Consider the following 24871-nt stretch of genomic DNA (forward strand, 5'->3'; position numbering starts at 1 on the left):
TAGTCACCTAACACAATGGAGACACATACCCCACAAGTGTGTCAGCTGAATACTGTATGTAAGCAAGCTCTCTCGCCCTCTTATGTATACACACACACACACACACACACACACACACACACACACACACACAAATCTGTCAAAGTTGTATGATATCAAGAATTCAGTATGTAAATAAATGCAGTTACTAATTTGCTCTTTAATTATGTAATTCATACCTTCAAATTAATAGTTTGTTAGTCAGTTAGTTTTAATTTCTGTATGAAGCCAAACATCATCCTACATGAGGTATGAAGACACCACTATAATATAAATAGCAACACATTTTCAGGTAAATAAAGTACAAAACAACAACAAAATCACTTATTACATGTATTTATATATTTTTTAAAGTAACATTTATGTGCAAAATAAAATGAACAATAATTAAGGCATACAAATGATCATAACTGAACCATTGTTATGTAAATTATGTTGTTAACTTTTGTTTGGCTTGACTAAAGGTCCACTTACTAAGTTTTTAACTCATGGTCTTCCTCTGTGGATGGAGTTTGTGTCCATGTCTGAGGCCTGACTTTCTCAATGAGCCACAGTGTGTTACCTTTGACACACTAACATGTGGAGAAATGTGAAACACTATTGTTTTATGTTAATTTGAGAGCACAAGGCAGTAATAAATCAATCACTAATTCCCAAACTAGTAATTAATTACAGTCAGTGACATTCAAATCTTTGTTCGTGGAAATATTGATACTAAGAGATTGGACACATGGACGACAGCGTCGTCATTACATGTTAAAGATGAACAGAGACCAGCCCTTTCAGAGGGGCTGTTGACTAAGTGCTGTCAAAAGTGTTGCGTTAAAAAAACAAGTTGACTTGCCCGCCTCACAGTGTCTATGGCACATCAAAGCAATGCACAAGTGAAGCTGTTGAAGTTGTCGAGCACCGTGCTAACTTTCAGTCAGTAAACACGCCACATGGAGAGGCAATCAGAAGAAAATGTCATCTAATAGGCTGACAGGGAATCAAAGGAAGCCCTGAGAGGCAACAGCAAACTTAAAGCTAACTCGTTATCGTCCAAGACAATTACTGACATTAGTCAAAACAGGGAGCTGAAAAAACTGAGGCCTTTGTTCTGTATTTGGTTGTGAAGTCTACAGTAACAGCTTCACTTCATGGTGTTCATCAGTGGATGAGACCATGTTGGGGCTGTCTATCCATGAGTTTTATCTTAGCATTTTATATGATGATGTGAGGGTAAAAAGGAGGTTAAACTGAAACCTTCTCTTAAATATAAAAAAATAAATAAAAAAAGATTGCTGCAGTTGTAATAATTGAATGATAATCATTATTATTTACAGTGGGTATTTTAAGGTATGGCACCTTTAACTCGTGCATAGTTGTACATGCATTTTTCCTGTCCTCATATACATCAACTATCATTGTTTTCTTTTTTCAATAAACACTTACTTTATTGGTTTTTCAAGAAACCTGAACCATGCATAACTGTATATAAATATACAAACATACACAAGACAAATAAAAAAAACATACATTTATGATTAAACAAATAGAAATGTAAAAATTAATTTAAAAAAATAATTGTCATTGCTGTTACAGCAACTATATGAACCACACATTGCAGAACATTCAGAATTCAACAGTATTGTGAAGGATTTGGATTAAACTGTCAAGCCAAATGTTTTTTTTAAGTGTTGTATTATGCTGCTTACATGAGCATAAACATGACATTACAAATGTATTTAACTAAAACCAAGCAATATTTTATTTTACATGTAAAATTCCTAAACACCCAACTCTCACAGGTGTAGCACGTACACTGGCAGGTAACAGAGCTTAACATTTAAATTTGGTCTGAATGTAGAGTTTGACATCAAACAATGTCATTAATCACAACTGTGACAATAAAATATATTTTAAAAAATACATTGATTGACAAACAATTTTAGGTTTATATGTTTATTTAAATGTTTATTACATTGTTATCACTTTGGACATACAATTACAAACAAACACATTATAAATAGAGAGTTGTATGTACATCTATTGTAAATAATCAAAATGTTATAAAAGTGGAATGTTTGGAACAATCTTTATTTCAATGGAAACACAGCGTTCAGTTAAATACACAAGTTACACACATGTAACAACACATAAGACAGGGATTTTGCTTTCTTTTTAAAAATGAACATCCATAAAACACATTTCAGCAGGCTGAAATGTACATATTTTTTTATGTACAAAGACAACAGAGAGAAGCCGCACAAACTATACATGTTTTCAGATATTTCATCTACACAAAACCACAAAATATTTCTCTTTTTGCTCTAATGATTCATATCCACCTGGTGCTGTTTCTTCATCTCTGTCACAATAAACAGATAACACATTCATTCTATAACAAATTTTTATGTAAATCACTTATTTTGGCCTTGGATGTATCATTTACATGAAAAGGACTTGCTCACAGTGAAAGAGGACATAATTAGATCACAAAATATCAAATCCCAACTATTTTTGCCCGTATACATTCTTACGTATTTTTGTTTTTTACTTGTATGCCTGTCATGATGCACTTTTTTTTATCTGGGTAGATTAAATGCAAGCAACTGTACGGCTTTGAACACACTGAATCTAATATTTAACTGTAATAACTTTTACCTTACATTTTTAAACTGTTTTAAATTATAATAAGATTTATTAAAGCAGAAAATAATCAATAGTTCGACACACAAAATCATCAGTGGCACTGTATTTCACTTCCTTCTCTTTAAGGGTGAAATGTCAAAAGAAAAAGTGGACTACTGCAGACAAGTTTTTTACCTATATGAATATATGAACTATATGATAAACCACAATTTTGAAAAGCTCCATTTAGATGTGTATTTGATCAAATATCAATATTTTGTAGAGAATTTAATGCCGTCTGGCACTACACACTGTAAATGAACATGAAGTTAATATGTTATAATATGTTAACTGTGGTCTACATCCCTGAAAGTTCAACAAAGGCTAATTTCACTGCTTTGCAACTGATTATTTTAACCCTTTTTTGTCATTCAAGATCAAACAGCTCTTCATCATTTTCAGTCACGTTGTGCTGTAGATTGGCTGGATTTACTGCTGGCATCAGAGATTCTTGGTCATTCAGATTCAGTGTGTCATCTATAAGCAAAAGAGACCTGCAAGAGGTGAAAAACAAAGACATTTAGATCAGTTATTGCAGCGCATCAGCCATTTAATTGACTTCAGGAGGTCACAATAAATGAAAAAACTCACTGCTGGACTCTTGGAGAGAAGGTCTGTTTACTGTGGCTGTTGCTGTTTGTTGCTTTGTCCTCCTGTATTTGACACCTGGAGTTTCTGCTGACACGCTCCTTCTTGAATCCTGGCAGTGATGCCTCAGCCAGAGCACTCTACAAAGTAAATTAAATAAAAATCAAACAGTGACGCCAAACTTCAAAATTGTATTTAGGAAGTTAGTGCTGCAGTTGTCACCTGTAGGCTGGCATTCAGAACGCCCCCAAAATCTCCACTGGAGGACACATTTTTCATCAGTGATTGACTCCTGTGGAACAACAAAGATAAAAGAATTTAAAAATTGACCCAATCCGATTTATTTATTTGATGTTATTTGCCTTTCTCTGTGGTAGGGGGTAGTGAGGGTGGGGGATGAATAATGTCCATTATTCTTATTTTTATTTATTATTCTTACCCACTCATTTTCTTTGTCATGTCTGAGATGTTTTGTTCTGTGCTGAATGTGAAAAATGCAATAAATATATTTTCCCCAAAAAATAAATAAATACAAAAGGACACAATCCATGTCTAATTCACAGCAAGCAAATCGATACCTTGTATATATTGCACAAGCTACGACATGGTTGACAACAATAGTTTGAGGCAAGGTAAGTAATGATAAATAATTCAGTCGCATCAATGATGAGGACAGAACCTCGAACTAGAGCCTGGAAATTGTCGCCAGGATCACTCCATTCATATTTATCTTTCATTTACTGAGGCCTATAATCAAGAGCAAATGTGTATAATACTGCAGATGCAATAAGGAACCTATTTTACTTATATACCGGACACGGGGAGCACACAGGATTATGTATATTGTTCATTTTGACTCTGACAGTGGTGTCAAAACCGATCTTATATACTTAAAAAAACACCTTAAAATGGGAGAAACAAGAAAATATAAACTCATCTTATGCTCTTTGTCTTTCAACAGTGACAATGTGTACAGATTTATTTGCATGTTAAATAACCTATACACCTTGTGGGGCTGTGATCCACCTACAAGAGGCAGAAGAATAGCGTTTTTCTACTTGTCTCAAAGATCATTATATCTGAACCAGGAAGTCATCTACTGTACCCTGTGATCTTCTGGGATCTCCTCCTCTGGTATTCCACCTCGTCCACCGTCCACACCGCGCCTTTCACATTCTCCACACGCACAAAACACTTGTGCAGGCTCAGGTTATGGCGCACTGCGTTCTGATCCAGAGAAAATCAGAGTGAAGGAGATATTACGGAATAACATGCTGCATAAATCAGGTATGACACACGCTGGGATATCACAGAGTTAATTATCTGGGGGTGCGATACCTTCCAAGTGGCAGCGTTGCGTCTGAAATAAGCAAACGTCCGTGTGAACCAGTTGTATATCTCGTTGAGTGTTAGTTGCATGTCTGATGTTTCCATAATAGCCTTTAGATGGAGGGAAGATTAAAAATATATATATCAGAAGCACATTACAGGATCGAATTAAAGCCCTGACTTATTTACTTCAGATCCAAGGAAGAAGGGAAAAGTCACACTCACAGCTGTTTTATTTTTTAATTCTATGTATCAATATTTTGACAGAGATATTGCCTTTTTTTAGGATGAAAGAACAGTAATCGTCTCAGTGACACAAGACAGGTGTATGGCTGCAAATAAAGTTTTATTTTAATCAGCCATTAATCTGCCAAGCATTTTCTTGATGAATCAGTTAATCACTTGATTTCAGAAATGTCCAGAAATAGTCTAAGTTGAACTATTTAAATTTCCTTTTTTGTGTCTGATCAACACTCCAAAACCCAAAGATATTCAGTTTTCTATCATAGGAAACTAAGAGAACCAACAAACTTTCATATTTAATACACTGAAACCAGGGGATTCAAATGACTAATCGACTATCAAAATTGCTGCAAATAAATTTTCTGTCAGTGTTTGAGCTTCAGACAGGTGATTCAAATGAATGAGCTCACGTGGCAATTAACATGAAAATAGAGATACAGTAGTTAGAGAGGTCATTTATTGGCAAGAAAGGCCTCCAACATTAAAATGTTCTAGGGACCAATGCACACAAACGGGGAAACACACAATACAATTGACAAAGGAATAAGCATTAATTGCAAGTATGTAATAAGTCTACAAAATAATTTCAATAATATATAAATATATTACATATAAGTTACCAATACAATGTTTGAAGTTAAGTAAATAAAGACTGTACCTGTCTTATCAGTGTTGCATAGGTGAAAGGTGGCCTGATATCGGTGTTCTTGTAGAGTTCATATTCATTTTCTGAAACAAGACAAAACATAGCGGAGACTGGAGTAGAACATGTGCTACAAACTATTTGCTGTGTAAACATTATAATAATAGAAAACATTTTTGGGAATTTGGTTTACCTGAAGACAGTGAGTAGACCAACGGGTGATGGCGACGTCTTATGGCCCCGGCACATGATGCGTGAGTGAGGAACTCCTCCTCGCACCCCTGGGAGGGAGAGCTGACACGGGCCGGAGGTTGGGGGGACGTCTGGGCTGAGTCTGATGGGCTCAGCGAGGGCAGATTGTTGGTGCTGCCGACTGAGCTGAGCTGAGAGTGACACAAGCAGATGATCCAAGTTAACAAAGGAACAAAACCCACAGAGAAACAAAACAGACAGGGAGATTTTTTTTTTCTTCACCAGAGTGTAACAGAGCGATTTGCTTCGCCTCTTCAGAGGTGATCCCACTAATATCGCAAGAAGAAGGAAGCCAATTATTGTTAATTATAGGGTGAAATTGTTTGGTGAGTGTTGTGATTATGGTGCAATATTTGCAAGATTAACAAATGATTAGCTTCCACATTATCAGAGTGAACTTGTGCATGTGTGATATCTGAAAACACAATGGTAGCCATCTGGTGCCAACAGCTGGACACTGAAAGGAAAGGAAGTGCTCGCATCATGCAGTATGTCACACTCCACAGGGATGGAGGTCTTCACAAAGGAATAGTGTTTGTAAAAGTAATTTGAAAGGTAAAAAAGATCAAAATGGTAAAACTTTTTCCAAGATATGTAGTTGTGATTCTGTATTTATGGTTCAAATGACCTTCATCTCATATACAGATATACCCCTAAGTCATGTTTTTTGGTTTCCAAGAAAATGGCAACAGCTTTTTGCAACTGTAAAAGATCACCAGGTCAATTACAGGCTGGCGGTATCTTCCTCACCGCCAGAGAATATGAAGTTGCAGCCAGACATGTGTTATTTTCCCCCTCCACCACATATTTGGAGTTTTGCTTACAGCTCAGAAATGCTGTCCAGTTTTTACGGCTCATTTACTTCGTCTCTGTTGTTCGCACATCTATTACTGCGCGCTATCTACCTGTGGACTGCGTGGGTCAGCAGCTGTATCAGACTGTGGCGACTGCAGACTCGCGGGTGCAGAGATCGACTGAGACGGCAGATGCAGGTGAGCCGCCATCGCTTGCAGACGCTCCCGTTCCTTGCAGAGCTGTTAGAGGAGATGAAGGGAGGGAGAAGAAATCAATGCCGACACAGTGTCGCATCAAAAATCACTGGACACAGATTACTGAAATGGAATGCTCTGAACCAAACACAAGTACAATTTCCTGTTGTGTCAAACATCAGGACGGAGGTGGTGTTGGCAGAACATTACATGAATATTTACCATAAGTAAGACAGTGTTTAGGTGGGGAAATTTTGGGAAAACTCAGGGAAAGGAATCCAGTTTTGTGGACTAATATTGCCACTATAAATATCCTTTCTTAAACTAATAAAAACTAATCACCTGTGCGAAGCAAACACTCCAAACAAGTCTCAGTTTGGTTAGAATGTTTACTTTCTATATTTAGCAAAGAGTTTATTGTTTATCTTATACTGTATTTTTAATACCTCTTCTATTTTCTATACAAGTGTTCTTGTAAGCTGCTGGAAATCCAATTTCCTTGCCGGAATCATCCCAAAGGGATCAATAAAGAGAAGTCTAAGTCTAAGTCTAAGAATGTGACAATGTTGTTAGATTTCTAATTTTATGTGTTTCACCCAAGAGAGCACAAGACATGTTTGCATGGCCACTAGCACACAACAAGGAAGGACATCTGCACTCATGCCTACCTGAAGCTCAAGCTGCTGAACCACCTGCATCTGGACTCTGCACTGCGCTGTACTCCTGTCGTCCAGAGTGTGCTCCCTGCCTATGTGCCTGAAACACACACAGGGGCATTAAAAGGATACTCCACTGAAAACCTATCCATCCATTATCTATAACTGCTAATTCTTTATTGAGTATAAAATACTCAGGGAGCACTGTGATCAGCTTGAATTCACTGCAGTTACAATGGATTCCAATAGTGACAAATCTATCAAAACATTCATGGAAACTTCATTCAAACCACTCGTGCAGAAATCATTTAATGAAGATTGTCTGTCATGGCATATGCATCAACAGGAGGAGGGGACCATAGTGCAGGAGTGGTTTAAGAAGTTTCTATGGGTGATTTGATAAAACAATGTTTTGTTTTTTTCACCATTTGAAATACACTTTAATCGCTGTGAATCCAGGCTGACTTTCATTTTATCCCCAGTTTGTTCCTCTCATGTTTTATCCTTACATTTAAGTCACAAAGAAAAGCATAATTGTTTTTTCTGAAAGATAAATCCCTGGCGGTCTTTAAAATAACCGAATAAATGTGATTTAACAAATATTTTAGAAAGTATTTCCAGAATCCTCATATGCTCTATTACTCAAGTAAGAATAATATTAATGTCTGCTGTGCGATAAATATGATTTCTATCCTGTTTCCCGCATTACGGCTCTGTTTCCGATGCAAACAAAGGTAAAATCTGGGAGACATATGCCATTGCTAAATGAACTCTATTTTATTTTACTTTCTATTATTTTATATTTTCATAAACAATAATGTGTTTATATTTGTCTTTGTTGTACGGAATGAGATATGTAATGTATGGCTACCTGGCTTTAGAGCGTTTAAAACTGCAACATGGACCAAAATCTCCATTACTGTGTGCAATGTAATTGTAAACAGTTGTTTTGAAGAGTGTTCTGAAAATACTTTACAAACAGCAGTAAATGTGGAGGCCCAAGATTACCAGTTATTTATCTTTCAGAACAAATGATGCATAGCTCTGTGACTTGAACGACAAACCAAAAAAGACTTTCACAGAGAGTCAAAAAGTGAAATGCATTAGGACTTTGTTAAAACCTACTTGATGAACTGGCTGAAGCTTTCACACACCGCCTCACACCCGGGCCAATTACACACACTGTGGCTGTAGAGAGTGTGTATGGCAGCGCAATCAGCTTTAACAGCACTAGATGAGGATGAAGAGGAAAATGAAAGTATTGTCATGATTAAAAAAACCCAGCAGCCTGACAAACAGCAACAAAACAAGAGCAAAACAGCAATAAAACAAATATAAGTGTGTTTTGTTTTCTTTTAAGGTAGCAGATAATGACAGAGAGAGGTGGAAGAAAGCACTGAAAAATAAATGGATAACTATTTACTTTTGATTTGGGACATGTAGTCATGTAAACTTTTTCTTTGCTAAACCATTTCAGTTGGCGGAACACAAAGCAAACAAATAAAAAAACAAAACATATCATCCCGAGGGGAATTAATAGTGAAGTCTCGCTGCGAAAGCAAACAGCTCTCCGCGAGCACAAGAGAATGTCTGCAGATGACACGTCTTTGATGTTTACAAAAAAGCCTTATCATCTCAGTTCTCACGATACGTTTACAGCGCAGACAGTTCATACCATTCTGCCCTGCTGGGAGAGGACGTCTGCTGGTCACCGGCCTGTCTCCGTGTGACTTTTGTTGACATTATGTTGTTGGTAGAAGAGTCCTCATTGCCCTGCGATGTGGTTTGATCTTCAGTCATTCCGTTTGTGAGCTCTTTCCATATCTGCTGCATCTCTGCAGAGCTGAAACCACCTAAATTATAAAACACAAACAGTTATTTTACATCTCTAAATCAAGAGTTTAAGGAGCTTAAGGTAACTGCAAAAAGAATGGGGGTAATATTATTTACATATTATACATTACAGGCAGCTGACTCGAGTAGCTGAGTGGCATGTTTTTCCAGAATTGTGACATTTACTTTACAGTGAGTATGTTTTTTGCTGTTCACACCTGCACTTTTTCATCTGTGCTTCACATTCACAGTTTCACTCATTCCCACCTCAAAGGTTGTGGGTAGAAACTCTGTCTCATGACCTTATGTTAACTATTCCCTGTAATCCAGGAATTAATTATCACAGTAGAATATGAGTAATGATTCTACTTTTAGGTTTCACTTTAATCATCATGTCTTTAGTCATCAGTTTAGTGCAGTTATATAACAGAACTTAAAATCAACAAAAAACAAGTCTACCTCTGTGACAAAATTGCTTGAGATACATGTCTATGTTTGTCTATTTTTGTGTCCTTGTGATATGATACAATGTACTATAGTAACCCTACGGTCGATTCAATTTCACACTTGTAAACATCTGAATTACTGAAAACACTGATACTGTACAGAAAATGTAACCACACAGAGCATTTGAAATGAAACAGCTGATACAATTGCTTTCAAAGGATACTACTCCGAAGAGGGAGAAGCAACACAAAAAAAAAATGTAATGTCAGTGTTCAATGTAAAGAAGAGTGACCTGGAGAGAGAGCAGGAGAGGACAGGACTGGTCTCTGCACCCGGAGGAGCTGCTGCTGTTGCTGCTGCAGCTGGAGGAGCTGCTGGAACACGAGCTGCTGTGCAGGAAGCTGAGAGACAGAGATACAAAATAAGACATTCCACAGAAAAGTGATGTAGTATTCATATGAAACTCTCTTGTATCCTGGTAGTTTGTCCGAGTATTGACCCAGAGCTAAAATCAGTGGCATGTACCTCATCTGTAATGGCATCCTTCAACAAATACTGCAAAATTTCACATTCCAAAACAAAAACTTGTCGCCCACGCCACCGATATCTAAGTTGTGAGTGCTAGAAAACGCTGTTCTCAAATCCCAAAAACAAGTGACAAAGCACATAAACATGTCCTCTGTTGATTAGAAATTTCTGTCCTGTTAAAATGTGTTTTCATTATTTACAGGCCCCAATAAAATGTTCCACAGTTCTGTGGATACTGCGACAATGTCTTTGTTAAAGTTATCAACCTTACAACATACATTTCATTTATTACATTTATCTTACTCATAAGGGTTTTTATAACACAATGGATATATAATCCTTAGGGCAAAGCTAGTCAAACAAACTTAAATGAACAAACAGGCCACAAATAATTACTTACCTCTTTGACTTTCTTGCTGGGCTGCTGCTGAAGCAGCTGCAGGTGAATCTGCTGTTGTTGCTTCTTGTAAACCTCTTTCAGATGTTGCTGGAAAAATGATGAGACTCTTACTATACCATTAAACTCTTCACTTACAGATTGCCCACAGTAACATTTATTTCTACTACCCTTTTGTTTTCCTGTTGTGAAGTCAAAATGTCTGTCATGAAAAAGCAGAACAATAGACCTTTTTAACAGCAGCTATTTTTTTTGTGTGTTACCAATGATACTAATTAAGGTTCAGTTCCATTCAGGTCAAACAGAGTCAAGGTTGTTGCTGGAAAGGCTCTGTTAAATGGAACAGAACCATAATTAGTATTAGTGGTTACGCCTGTGTTTACTGTCAAAATGGCTGTTAAATTAAATTAATATTAAACTTGAAAGGTCAGGTAGGCTAAGTGGCTAAAGTTAATATTAATCAAAATCCATATATTGTATTGTATTCTTTTAGTTCAGGGTTGTTTTAAGTGGGGCCTGACAGCAAAAGTTGACCCGCCGTATGGTTACATTTTGGCCCACCAGATGTTTCTAGCAAAAAAATAAAAAAATTGCCTTTGTGAGGTAAAAATGCTCTTTCAATATACTACACATTTTTACTTGGTTATGAAACAGATTCAATTCAATAGGTGGGACCTCTATCTGACCTACATAAATAAACAGGACCATCTAGGTAAACTAACTAACTAATATTAATCAACAAATTTGTACTTTATACAGTAAGCTAGCTGTGAGGTTAGCTAGTCTAACTAGATAACTCTACAGTAACTTTAACCAAAATTACTAAACTTACAATTGATTTTTATTTTTTTTGCTTCTTTTTGCTTTAGCACACCAGTTTGTTTACCAGATTATCTTAAAGTTATCCTTAATTTACTAGCTTACCTTGACGGCTATTAGAGGCAATACTGTAATAATAATGTCATACTGTCAAATACAAGTCAAATAACTACTTTACTTACACTTTACACTTATGGCTGATGTTAAAACTGCATTGCACTGTATAGGAGTGGATGTAGTTAGTTTTACTAGTTTCTTTACCTGGTACAGTAAGTCCAGTCCAGTAAACCATAGTCTAGTGTATTATTATTAGTAGGAGTTCCTTCATTAGTGTTGGTGTTGCATAAATACCTGCTGGAGAATGAGAGCTTGTTGCTTCTGGTGGATCAGTGCCTGCAGCTGGTTCGGGGACAGAAGGTGATGCATGTGCTGAGGAGCCATCATAGCCAGAAAAAGCTTCAAGAAGAAGACGAGGGACAAAATGACAAAAGAGAAGTCTACAGAGTGAAGGCAAGAGGATGAGTGAGTGAGACAGAAGGCAAGTGTCAGGTGTTAAACAGTAATAACCATCGAATGGAAATATTTCCAATCCAATTACAAAACAGTGCTGTCAACCTTTTGTGAACATCATCACGCTGGATTGTGTCATTGACCCTAAATGAGATGGGAGATAGGCTGACCAGTTAATTAGCAACACAATTACATGCTTGTTGTGACTCCTAATAGAAGTGTATGGGTATTAATAAAGGCAAACACTCTCAGAATAATAACTGATCTGCACTGTTACTGGCTGAGAGACAAATAACACAGTGATTGTCTCCTTTTGAATTCAGACAGAGACAACAGCAATTGCCATGACTGCATTAAGCAACAACAAAAGCCACTTACAAATTCAACATGTATTACAAACAAAGCTGAAAAATAATACTAGTGCTGACAATTGATTGTTGGGGGAATATAATTTATTATTTGAACAGTTTATGGCTCTTTTTAATGGTGAATATCTGTAATTTTCTACTGTATACAGATAGGTGTAAAGGCTGTGACCCGATGTTCTTCGTAGGTGTCGGTGAAGCTTTATGTCTATATTGGAGTAATACCTTTGCAGCTTGCAGGATGTAATGAAAGAAGAACACATCAGGGACCTCAAGTTTGTCATTTGTGTCCTCAGTCCTACCTATACCTGTAGTCATACCTCCTGTGTTCTCAACTTGAAAGTTAAGAGTGGAAATTGGATGAAGAATTCACAGTTTGGCACAGCAGGTTCAACAACCTGCATTGCTGGTAGGCATGTATGATTTGGTCTTATTTAAAGATGGGTAAATTGGTTGATTTGGTCGGTCAACAAGTTTAGAAACAGTTAATTAATTGCTGAAGTGTTTACTGTACAGTCTCTTAAATGTGACGATTTTCTGTTTTTATGTTTTATACATTCAAACTGAATATCTTTGGTTTCTCAACTGTGTCACATCCCTGAGGTGGACTGGAGGAGCCAGAGACAGTAACATGACGATGCAAATCAAGCAATTTAAGATATATTTGGGAATGCATTTGACAATTTTCTTTATTCTTTATTCCTTTATTTCCTTATTTTCTTTTATTTTTATGTCTTAATTTATTGAGTAAACAGTTGATTAATTGTGAAAATACCAAACAGATGAATTTATAATGACTATAACTGCTAGTCTTACACTTTTTGTATCTTTTTCTGAATCTTGTGTATGTAGTTGTAAAGAAGGCACCGACATACAGCTGGCTTCATTTTCATGCTTTATAAATCACTGGGTAACCATTTTTGGAGTGTGGATTGGATGCTACACTTAGAAAAGAAATACATTACAGATGGAGGACCTTCTCTTTCATTATGAGAGAAAACCAATCTGCACTGTAAATAGTGTTCATTTGTAATGTTTTCGGAGTTTGCAGGTTGAAAAACTTTCATATCACAAGCCATTATTATGATTTGAAGACTTGAATCACACTCTGGCAGACAGGCAACATCGCAACGGTGGCATTATGACATTGTCGCTTACTATGTTCACTGAAAATTACCAAAAAAATAACATGTTTAAAAATTTAGCTCACAAAGTTGCAGACAGTGGTAGCAGAGCCTTTACTATGGACAGTGCCAGTGCTTTTTGGTATTATATAGAAAATTTTGTAGTCTGTCACGAGTTGAGTCCCTTGTGTAGGTTTATAAAATTAATTAAGAGTAAAGAGCAGAGCAAAACTGGCATGATGAGAGAACAGATTGAAGGAAATGGGCGTTCGTTATCTCGGTTTGTTTCATTGATCCCCTAGATTAAGATTCCCAGGGATGGAATCGCAACAGACAAGCATAAAATTATATTGGGCCATGCTTATTTGCCTTTCACTTGCATCTGTTTGGCCTAGGTCTGCGGACAATTATTCCTCCCTGGCTCTGACTCACAAACTAATAATGAAGGACAAACAGAGTTCTGCGTGTCAACTCCCAACCCGCATCAGATCTCATATGAAATCCCTGCCACTGTCAACAGAGCTACGGGCTCCTGGTTTGGTGTCCTGTCAGAGGACGTCCAATATGGAGCTGACTGGCTGTATTTCCCCTGACATCTGTTTGCCTAAGACTGTTCTATTTCCCGCTTATGAAGAGGAGGAGGAAGAGACGAAGGAAGAAGAGGAGGACGAGTGGGAGGTTGAGGAGTAGTAGATACCTGTTTCTGGTGGAGACTCTGCCAGTTTTCACCACTCACACCGCTGCAGGAGTCCCCATTAGCTACTCTCTCTCCTGCACCGTTGTCTGTGTGACAGAGCAGGCTGCTGGCTGGAGTTTGACGGGTTGCCGTGGGACTGAGAGGAGACTCAGGCATCCCAGCTCAGGTCCTAAAAGAAAACAGTCAACACTAAATAAGCTGTAAGACTCAAACAATGCACATACAGTTCAGCATTGCTGGCAAATTACACTTTTGTGTGGCTTTGTGTTAAGCACGTGGCAATTTTTCAAAAATACCATACATGGTGGGCGTGCTTATTGAAGCTTTGGCTAATACGTCATTAAAAGAGAATAATTACAGTAAAAAGCATTCCTTTATACAACTGAAAAAGACAATGCAAGGCTTTAAATCCAATGCAATTCTATACATGCAAAGACTTGATAAAGCTAATAAATCTGTGATTTCCATGTATAAATGTAAGTGGAAACAGCAGTAAAGCACAAGTATTTCAGCATAGTTACTTAACATTTTTGGACATGCATATGACAGTTATCGTACAGTATCACGTTTACAACTACAGATTATCACACCACAAATCAGTGTAATTTGACACAAAATATAGTCAGTAAATGTATCAGTGGCTTCCTATTGGCAGGCCATAAAGAGATCCAGGGAAACCGGCATGGAGTTTTTCAAAGCCAACTTTTTATTACATGTCTTAACTTATCTCTGAACTCCATGAAGTAGAAACTAAGAGGTAAAAAATATACTACATATAGGCAAGAGAGAGCTATAAAATACAGCCTGTTACCTTATAAACTTGAGCACACCAATTGAGTTTGAGTATTAACTCCTAAAACACATTCTTGAAGAAAAATCTGATCACATCGTCATAACAGAAAGCTCTATTTCTCTCAGAATGGTGTTAAAGCTACATACCGTTAAGATGAATAGTCGAATTCAGAGCAGCCAGGCAGAGTTGATGTGTCCAAGTCATGCAGTTTGGAGTGAGGATGGGAGAGAACTGATGGTGTTGTGTGTCTACCTGAGGGGGAGGAGTCCCAGTGTCAGTCAGTGAATTAGACAGTGAGAATAGCAGTTGAGTACCAGGATGAGAAAAATAGGAAAAAAATAGTTGCATTTTTATTTTAGGTTTAAAAGTAACAGTGTTTACCCAGTTTGTAGTGATTTTTCTGTGTTTTTAATAATGTATAGGTTTCATTAATCAATAAACTACATATCTACATTGCAATAATATAAAAATATAATGTATATTTTTTACATAACATATAGACAATAAATTGTGTTTTTCTTTACAGTTGCCTATTTTGCAGTAAGAATGCATTTTTGCAGGCATTACTTTTCTTTGTTGATATTCATAGACATACACAAGGCAATAAAAAAGAAACATTACAAAACAAAATGCCTCAAAACAAGGATAATTTATTGTCTTTCATGAGTAAAACAAAGCATTCTCTTTGAGAAAAGACAGGTATAGTAGTCTGGGACTTTATTTAGACATGCACTATCTACGTGGTTTGAACAATAAAAAGAGCTCTGCAGCTACACAACTGTCAAACTGTTATCAAAGAGCTATTTACAGTAGTGCTTGCGCTTTTATTTGAATAGGAAATCAGTACATCTGTTAAAAACAAATAAAAGTGTTTTAATTTTGGTTGCTGATAAATGCAGTGTACCCTAGAGTGTAAAAGTTCAGCGCAGCTACATTGACAAACAATACCTGAAAATGACACAGTAGACTTGGTACAGGAAATTTTGTATTGTGTGTGTGGTGTTTTCATTCTGTTTTACTCTTATTACTCTTTTACTGTTTTCTTTCTTTTCTTCTTTTAAGCATGCTGTCTTTATCACAATGCAGTGGTTTGTCGTAATGCCAGCTCTTTATTGGAACATATGTTTTACAGACTGCAAATACATGATGAAGGAAGATGATGATAACCAAAGGCCAGGCTGCCACACCACCAGGAGTAATTGTACTTTGATGAGATGAGAGGCCTAACAAGGTAAGTAACAAAGAATACATTCTTTCATATTTTAACACACAGAGAATTTTCAGTATTTCTCTCTTGCCATGGCGTAAGAATGAACAATTAACATGGCATTGGTATGAATACAATAGTGCAGGCTAATACATTAGACATGATGTATATTATATTATATTTATATAAGGGACAGTTGAGCAGAGAGGCCAAATATATCTTCTCTCTACAAAAACGTATCTTAAAGCAGGACAGACTTGAGAGAAATTAATGATTGAATTGTAAATATTGTTACCAAGGTAACTTTCTGCCACCTACTGGATTAGTATTTACCTGCCCTCCAGTTTATATGGAAGGAAAAAGTAATATCAATTCATGTATATACAGAAACAGGGAAACCCCCTTACGAGTGGTCTCCACCTGTACATTTCATTATAATAATTTGAGACAGCTTAGGGGTGAATTTAAAGGTTGACTTTGTAAGATAAAGGTTTTATTAACTCTTTGATGCACCAGCAGCCAGGAAACCTAACAGCTTGCACTGGTGGTGTCATGAACCTGCTGTCATATGACTCTTTCGTGCCTGTCAGTACAGAGTCATTCATCTCCCAGCAGTGCAGTCTGGAGGTCATGGGTTGAATGTCGTACCCTCTCCCAGCTGTAGCCCCGCCATACGTGTCTGGTAGCCGCTCTGGAAGACAGTAACGTTTCATCCAGCTGGGGGATTGTACCCAGCCCACATTGATGATCCAAGGCTGATAGCGTGGTTGGGTCCAGTCCAAAGAACTCAGCTGATAGCTCCTTGGTTCCTGCAGAGGGCATTGTGGCTCCACACAACCCAATGTTCTGCTCTCATAGAACTTTCCCAGGAAGCAACTGGTCTCCATCCAAGCCAGACATCCTGCCACTTCATCATATCGCTCCCTCTCTCTCCTTCCCCTGGCCTTCCTGCTCTGCCTGAAATTCCCCTGCTGGAAGTCTCTCAGGTGAGCTTGATGAACTCCCCAGTAGTGGCCCCGACCATCCTCACAGCGGCTCACCTTCACAAAGCAGTCGTTCACAGATAAGTTGTGCCGGACGCTGTTCCTCCACCCCGGACCCCGGCTCCTGAGGTAGGGAAACTGCTCCTCCATTGCTCTGTAGATGGACGCCAGGTTGAGTTTCTGTAAGGGGGAGGACAGGATGACTTTGGCAATCAGGGCAATGTAGGAGGGGGAGGGCTTTGGGAGGAGCTGTGTGTCCTCTGAGGAGGGATTGTCTGAGGAGCTCATCACGTTGTCTGTGAGGATGCCCTCATAGGTACTGACAGCATCTGCCATTGGTGCAACCATTTCTTGTGCACTAATTTCTCGGCTGTTCTCTTCTGTCTTAGATGCATTTATGAAGTCACATCCTGCTTTTTCCTCTTTCATGTATGACGTGTCCTTGAGATGTTGTCTTGTTCTTCCTTTCTCTGTATTCATAGTTTATTTTTTTACTTCTACTGACTTCCAAGTCCTAGCAACGCAGTCAAATTTAAAGTCTCCTGTCCGTATCAAATCCAACATCCTCTGACAGTTTGGTTCTTTCCTGTTGGACAAAACTATTATCTTTCCAAACAGCCTTTACATGCTTTTATACAGTCCATAACCAATCTAGGAGGAGTTCACCATTCTTCAGTTAAGACACAACAATCTTACTCACTGTTAAAATATGTGTTTTATTTGCTCAGTAAGATTAAGGACTAACCACTTTGGTCATGGGTTTGGCTGGACATGACACTTTGTCACAGCTGTGAGATAAACACAGGAAATAGTACAAACACAATGCATAACTGTAAACTGTATTATTCCGGTATCTGTGCTGAATCTTGATATGGGATAAGCAGATAAAAGAATAAGCTTATGTGGAATGGTTGTTTCTAACATACTACGAGGCTTTCACAGTTATTGCACCATCAGAGAGTGAGCGATTGGTCAGTGGATATTATTTTGGAAGCCTTAACAATATGTAAATTCCATTTGTTCTGTTTTAGACCTCATGTGACCCATTGTAGGCCAAAAGCAACAAAACACAAATAAATCTCATGCTTGTTGCGTAAATAGCGTTAAAGCTCTCCAAGGAACAGTAAGTTCAGTTGTACAAGAGCGATGTCCACAAAACTTTAAGGCTGGGTACTTTTGCTGTAAGAAGATAAAATAATTATCGATCAATAGTAAATTATAGTAGAGCAGATTTTTTCACACAAATGCTCTGCCTCAAAGAGGCACGAGGATGATATTTTCTCCGCCTGAGTTTAGACTACTTTACATAGTTTAAGTCCCTTCTGGCCTATTTATAGTGTTGGCCCTTGCAACAATGTCATCTGTAACTCGACTCCATCTGTTAAGTCAGAGCATGTTGAATGTCAGTTGCCAGAAACAGAAGCAGTGCAGTTCACTTCCCGCTGACTCTTTCACAGAGAGCCCCATGGAGTTTGTGGGACAACCAAGACCTTCTGAGGCCTGTGGCCTCTTAGGAGTACCAGGGCTCAGCATCTTGGACCTGGACCTGGACGATGATGAGGGTGAGGTGGTGATCGGCATCAGGCCCAAATCTTCTCCTCTCCCACGGAGAAAGAGCTCTATCTCAGATGAGGAATTGGACCCTGAGCCGCCCCTGTGCGGCTCCAGGAGAGTGTCCTTTGCAGACTCCAAAGGTCTCAGTTTAGTACAAGTGAAGGAGTTTGGCACTTGGGATGTACCCAAGCTGCCAGGATATGACTCTTCTGAGAGCGAATGTAAAGATGAAGAGGAATACTTTCTATCTCCTTTCACTTTTTCCCTTCCATTATCTACAGAGGAGCTGTTCGTCAACGTCCGGGATCAGAAAGTGGAGTTGGAGACTATCGAGGTGCTTCCAGGGACCACAATACTGAGAGGAGTGATCCGTGTCCTCAACATTTCCTTCACTAAGGCTGTATATGTCCGAACCACTTTGGACACTTGGTCCACCCACTTTGATCTCTTGGCAGAGTACATCCCCGGCTCCAGTGACAATCTGACGGACTGTTTCTCCTTTAAGCTCACCTTAGTGCCACCATTCGGGGAGCAGGGAGCCAGAGTTGACTTTTGCCTGCGATATGAGACTCCTGTGGGGACCTTTTGGGCCAACAATAACGACAGGAACTATGTGCTGTTCTGTCACCAAAGAGTGAAAGAGAGGAAAGAGAAACAAGAGAAGGAAATTGTGAACAAGAAAAGCTGCCTTAAGATTGTTAGGTGAGGATATAAAGTGTACTACTGATAGCATTTTTGAAAGAGTTTTGAAAGTTTGTGAATACACACCATCAGCAAAATTATTTGAAATATGTTTTGGTTAAAGGATTAATGTGTCACAACATTGTCACCATATGTGGTTTGTTGATTGATGGTAGTCTCATAGAAGTATATGAGACAGACACATAAAGTCTGACTGATCACAATTTTATTAATTCACAGTCAGAATTTCTCCACTATGGAAAACATTTCAGCAGTGGAAGCTTCGTCTCAGGAAAATATATCAACAGGTGAATATTTATTTTGCTGAAATGAATATGATAATTGCGAAATACAAAAAAAACGTCTGCAAAATGTAAATTTTTTATTTTCTCCAGATGTGTCAAAACATGTAGAGAAAGTGGACACTGTGAAAGCCAGGCAAATCTCTGATGGTCAGTCAGGACCATTGGAGGAAGATGGACAGAAGTTACTGGTGAGTAAAAAAACACAGGATTTCTGTCCTTCCTCTTTCAAGACACAACAGTCCTGTTTACTTATACATTTTATGGTTATGGCATAATATTATACACTGTATAAATTACTGTGGCTGAGATTAATTGAAACTATGTAATTGTTCAGAAATCCTAAATCATTTTCAGCAGCCACTGCAAATTATTTCTGATTGTTTAAATCAAATCTCTTATTTTCAAACTAGATTGAAATGCTCTGATGCATTAATGGCTATGAAAGGGAACTGAAAGACGCAATTGTGTGTCTATGAGGTATAGGAGGAACAGAAAACTTATCATGACCCCTGGTGCACTTTCTAAAAGAATGTCACATGACCGAGACTTGAGTAGCACCCCTGTAACATAATGTACTCTACACCTAAAGGACACTTTGTGCCTGCTCTGTGCTCCCTCAGTGTCTCATATTTTGTCATGCATGCTATTTTGATACTATTTTTATCATTTATCTGTTTATATTTAATCAAAAATTTAGTCATGGGCAGTATTTCATCCAAGCACATTCCGTTTTCTTAAGGCAGCATTAAATATTGTGTGAGCAAACTAAAATGACTCTCTTTTGTTGATGGACAGACCGAGAGCCGAAGGAACTGCAGCCGAAGAAATCGCAGAAAGGCTGCACGGATGGCTCGGGTGAGGGACCTCTTTGCTCAAAAACTTGAAAGAGAGAATGACACTGAAAGAGATGGATCACCTCCAGAAGCAAAACAGGCAGCTCAGGAAGAAACCCCAGAGGAAGAGCACTCTGATGTGCAATCCTTTCCTGAGGGTAGCAGCAATTCTGATGGTTCTCTTGTTTCTGAATCTCTGGAAACATGCAGCGAACCCATCCTTGATCTTCTACATGATGCGTCACCAGCACACGACAACACATCTAACAGCCAGCCAAAGAAATCTGAGAGCATCAGTTTGGCTGCTTTGGCCTCATTAATAGGAAGTGAGAGTGCCACCGATATCCAGGGCAACCTATTGCATTCAAATGATGAGCCTGCTCCTGCAGAACATCACAATATCAACAAGTCTGTCTCCAAAGCTGATGGCAGCAGTCAGAGGCAAAGCATGAGTTATAAATGTACTGGCAACATTGCAGCTAAACCAGCTGACAGTGTTATTTCAGCAGTGAGCGATGAAACCCTCGTTAGCAACACCAACAACCTCACATTTGGAACAGTGGTGGCTCCATTATATCATCAGGTGTTTGGCAGATTGGGAAGTGAAAGTCAGAGTGTAGGTGATTGGGGAAATCCAGTATGGGGTGCGCTGAATGTTGGAGACTTAACTCAAAGTTACCCTTGCACTGAAAGAAGAGAGACCAGCTGCATTGTTCTAAAAGATACTGGAGGTAACAATGACAAAGTTCAGACAAATGTTAAGACTCAAGAATCAAACCAAGAATGCCTAGATGCCACTTCGAATCATCCTCCCATTGAAGAAACAGGTTTGACTGTGACAGCGAATCACATCCAGGACCATGCAGAAACTCTGGAGGAGATTAAACATTCAGACAAGAGATGCACAAATACATCTGATGTTCCAGAAACTGTTTCAGGAGATACAGTTGTACATGCTGTAAACATTTTAAATACAGATTTGTTGGATCCACAGATACCCAATGAGAGTTTACATCTCCAGGGAGAAGCACAGGAAGACAATCTAACCCATGACCTAACCCATGACTCAAGCCAAACTACAGCAGAAACAGCGTGGGCTCAACTGCCAGAGCATACATGTATTCAAATTAAACCTAATCTTGATGAAACATGTGCACAAAGTGAAACACAAGAAGTCATGACCGGTCCAGAAACCACATTTATGTCACTCAACGACTTTGAGTGTGTGGATGAGCCAAAAAAAGACAATGAAGTTGACAAAACAGTAACTGTATCAACAATCAATGCCTTTTCAGAGGAGGATAAACTATTAGAACCTTTACATGACTTGATACCTAACTACACCAGTAGTTCAGATAGTAAAGAAACAGGGAATACTAATGTTACATGTTTTAAAATTGTTGAGGAAAAGGATGTCACAAAACCCCAGATATCTCTTGAAACTCATGATGAAAAAATGAACAATGTGGAAGAAGAAAACAAAGAAGCGAACAACTCGCATAATGACGAAACAAAACAATCCGCTGAAATTGAAGTAACTGGTGAAGTGGCAGAGTCAATGCCAAAAGCAATGATGAGCAACCATCACATACATAGTGACATGTTTGTGGAGCTCAAAGATGAAGACACTGTAAAATTAGAAATTATTGTTTCAGGAAAAGTAGAGCATCTTGAAATTGAGGCTGATGTTTCAAAATTTGAGGATTTTTGTTTAGCAGACACCACTGAAGTAAAAAATTGGGAAAAGATGGTTGAAGAAGAGGAGAAAAATATATTGACAGATGGAGAGGAAAGAGAGGCAGGGAGTTCAAAAGCAGAGGGCACTGAAGCAGTGGAGAAAGACCAAGGAGAACAGTTGGATGACGCAAATATTGAGACAGCATCAGAAAATAGAGATAGAACAGAGACAGAAATAGAGAAAACAGGGGGTGAAATGGTGGTGGTGATCACAGCTGCAAGAGAGAAAGAGAACCAGGCTGATGATGCAGATGCTTTAGAGGACAAATGGAAGATTGGAGGGAAACAAATTGGGGAGATTGTTGTTGCAAAAAATAGGAAAGAAGTTGAGAAAGAATTGGAATATGTTCAAGAGAAGACAGCTGGAGAGGAAGAGGTAGCTGAAGGGACTGAAGTAGAGGCAGGAGAGGAACAAGACGAGACAGAGTTAGGGAAAGGAAAACACTTTACAGAGACACAAAAGGTCAGTGTTGAAAGAACAAATATCCAAGAAGAATCCGATGAAGCAGGTATGGAATGGGAGGATCGGGTAAAACCAGAGGTAGAAAATGTAGAAGAGGAGAATCCAGGTTACAGGGAGGCAATTCTAGTTGATGAAATGGGAGAGTCAGAGATTTTAGATGCAAAGTCAGAGAGCGTGACAATAGAGGACAGAGAAAATGAAGTGGAGTGTTTGGAAGAGAGGTTAGACATTATACAAAACAAGGTTGAGGATGATTTATCTGCTCGGGTGAACAATGTGCAAGAAAAGGGAGTGATTGACAAAGAAAATACAGGAGAATGGGAAAATGCACACACCCTAACTGGAATGCATCTTTACAAAGAGGAAGATTTTCAAAACAACGGGAATGTTACACATGACCTATCGAAAGCTGCAAGAGATGAGAATGAGTCAGCTGCTGCAGAGGGAAGTTCATGCGTTTTCGCAGATGGCCCTGAAAGCGACCAATTAAGTCACGACAGCGCTTCAGCAGATTCTGACTCAGACGATGAGGTGGAGTTGTACATGCACTGTCTGAGGGCTGTTCACACTGGGCCACAGGTCCATAAAGACAGGAACAAAGATACAGGCTTTAATGTAGGTAAAAGGCCCTCCGTGAGCAGAAGCAAACTGCTGTCCACACCTATGCCGTCCATCAGTGAGTCTCTGGATGAAGAACAAAGCCTCAGTTGCCTTCAGGACAATCTTGAAGACACGGAGACAGTGGACATTGAACCTACATTTACAGCTCTGCCAGCGTCAAGTAGACAGGAAAGCATCAACAGAAATGTTTCGTGGTGGATAGAGACTTTTTCCTGCAGCAATATCTCAAAAACATTGTTATACGCCACCTTGTTAGTGGTATTTCTAGTTGTGGCCTACCATTATGATTTTCTTGCCTGTTTTGGGCTCTACTTGATATCATTGATTTGGCTCTGCTGTCATGGAGAGAGGCAGACAGGTAAAAACAACAACAGATTAGGCTGAATCGAACTGTTTAACATGGACGTCTGATGTTTATGAGTGTACAAGGTGCTGACATGACACCCACAAAGCTCTGCTCCCTTTTTCCTACATCCTACTGTACCACCATTTGATATTTCCCTTTGTCTGAAGATATTTGAACAAGACCTACACAATAAGTAATGGTATAAATAGAACAAATAGAAAGAAGAAAAAACAAAGAAAATGATAATAATGGGCATTTATTTAAATCATATATGACACATATCAGAATGAATGCTGTATATTCCCTATGGGAGGACGTTAACTCTCTGTTGTCAAGAGTATGAACCAATTTCCTTTATACATTATTGTACATAAAGCTTAGCGTCGACTCAGACAACAGGCTGCGGACCATTGCTCACACTGATCATTTCTGCAGAGTGTTAATGCATTTTTGAGGTGTAAATGAAACTCGTCAGCGTGCGTATGGATGCCACCTAGGAATAATTGTATTTGAGTAGGGTTTGTTTTAGTCTGGAATGAATAAATTGTACTATAGAGAAATAATTCAGTGTTTTCAATGGCTTTTTATTACTAATAGTGTTCATAGCACTAATCTAAACAAACAATGGCCAGCTCAGTGTGAATAACTGTAGCTCTGATGCCAGTGTTGGGCAGTATCTTATTACTAGTATAATAATATTACAGTGACAATATTACTTTCCCCAGTAACTAGTAGTATTTCAGTTTGTTTTTTTTCATTAGTTATCCTCCCAAAAAGTAATTAGTTACAATATTACTTTTGTTGGCATCCCCTTACTAATTTGAAATCCAACAATTCAATCACATCCTTGGATTAATTTTTAATTTTTAATCCTGCAGGAAACTACTTTGGAAGATGGAAAAGCTTACAGTCAGTGGCTGGAAATACTCGCATTACTTTGATTTGAACAAACAAAACTTGATTTTAATCGTTGTGAGTCTGAATTTTGGGAGAAAGGACACATTATTAATATTGTGGTAATAGTAATATAACTAGTAGTGTAACTTTAGTTGAGAGTAATATGTAATGAATTAAATGTCTTGAGTAACTAGCCCAACACTGTCTGAGGCTGTGCTTTGAGTTAAATGCTAAGGTCAGGATGCTAACATGCTCACAATCACAAGGCTAACTATGAGAATGTTATTGCAGGTATTGTACTGGACAAATTAATTAAATG

General features: G+C 38.4%; 2 protein-coding genes across 2 annotated transcripts; one reads left to right on the plus strand and one right to left on the minus strand.

The window, feature by feature from the left end:
• Window positions 1–2027: 2027 nt before the first annotated feature.
• LOC127352779 (forkhead box protein P2-like) lies at window positions 2028–15125 on the minus strand. The gene is made up of 16 exons (XM_051381462.1): window positions 15072–15125; window positions 14133–14301; window positions 11788–11892; window positions 10621–10707; window positions 9985–10093; window positions 9088–9265; window positions 8538–8642; window positions 7425–7512; window positions 6673–6801; window positions 5709–5898; window positions 5531–5601; window positions 4639–4740; window positions 4406–4527; window positions 3523–3592; window positions 3304–3440; window positions 2028–3206 (listed from the first exon to the last, which is right to left on the minus strand). Exons 2-16 carry the CDS (start codon window positions 14286–14288, stop codon window positions 3080–3082), a joined length of 1776 nt encoding a protein of 591 aa, XP_051237422.1. The 5' UTR covers window positions 14289–14301; window positions 15072–15125; the 3' UTR covers window positions 2028–3079.
• A 3383-nt stretch (window positions 15126–18508) lies between these two features.
• LOC127353927 (uncharacterized) lies at window positions 18509–24218 on the plus strand. Its single transcript, XM_051383534.1, has 5 exons — window positions 18509–18809; window positions 18951–19371; window positions 19591–19658; window positions 19746–19843; window positions 20451–24218. Exons 1-5 carry the CDS (start codon window positions 18509–18511, stop codon window positions 23691–23693), a joined length of 4131 nt encoding a protein of 1376 aa, XP_051239494.1. The 3' UTR covers window positions 23694–24218.
• The last annotated feature ends 653 nt before the right edge of the window (window positions 24219–24871 follow it).

The sequence above is a fragment of the Dicentrarchus labrax genome, unplaced genomic scaffold (genome assembly GCF_905237075.1).
Source record: "Dicentrarchus labrax unplaced genomic scaffold, dlabrax2021, whole genome shotgun sequence".
In the NCBI taxonomy this organism is placed as follows: Eukaryota; Metazoa; Chordata; class Actinopteri; family Moronidae; genus Dicentrarchus; species Dicentrarchus labrax.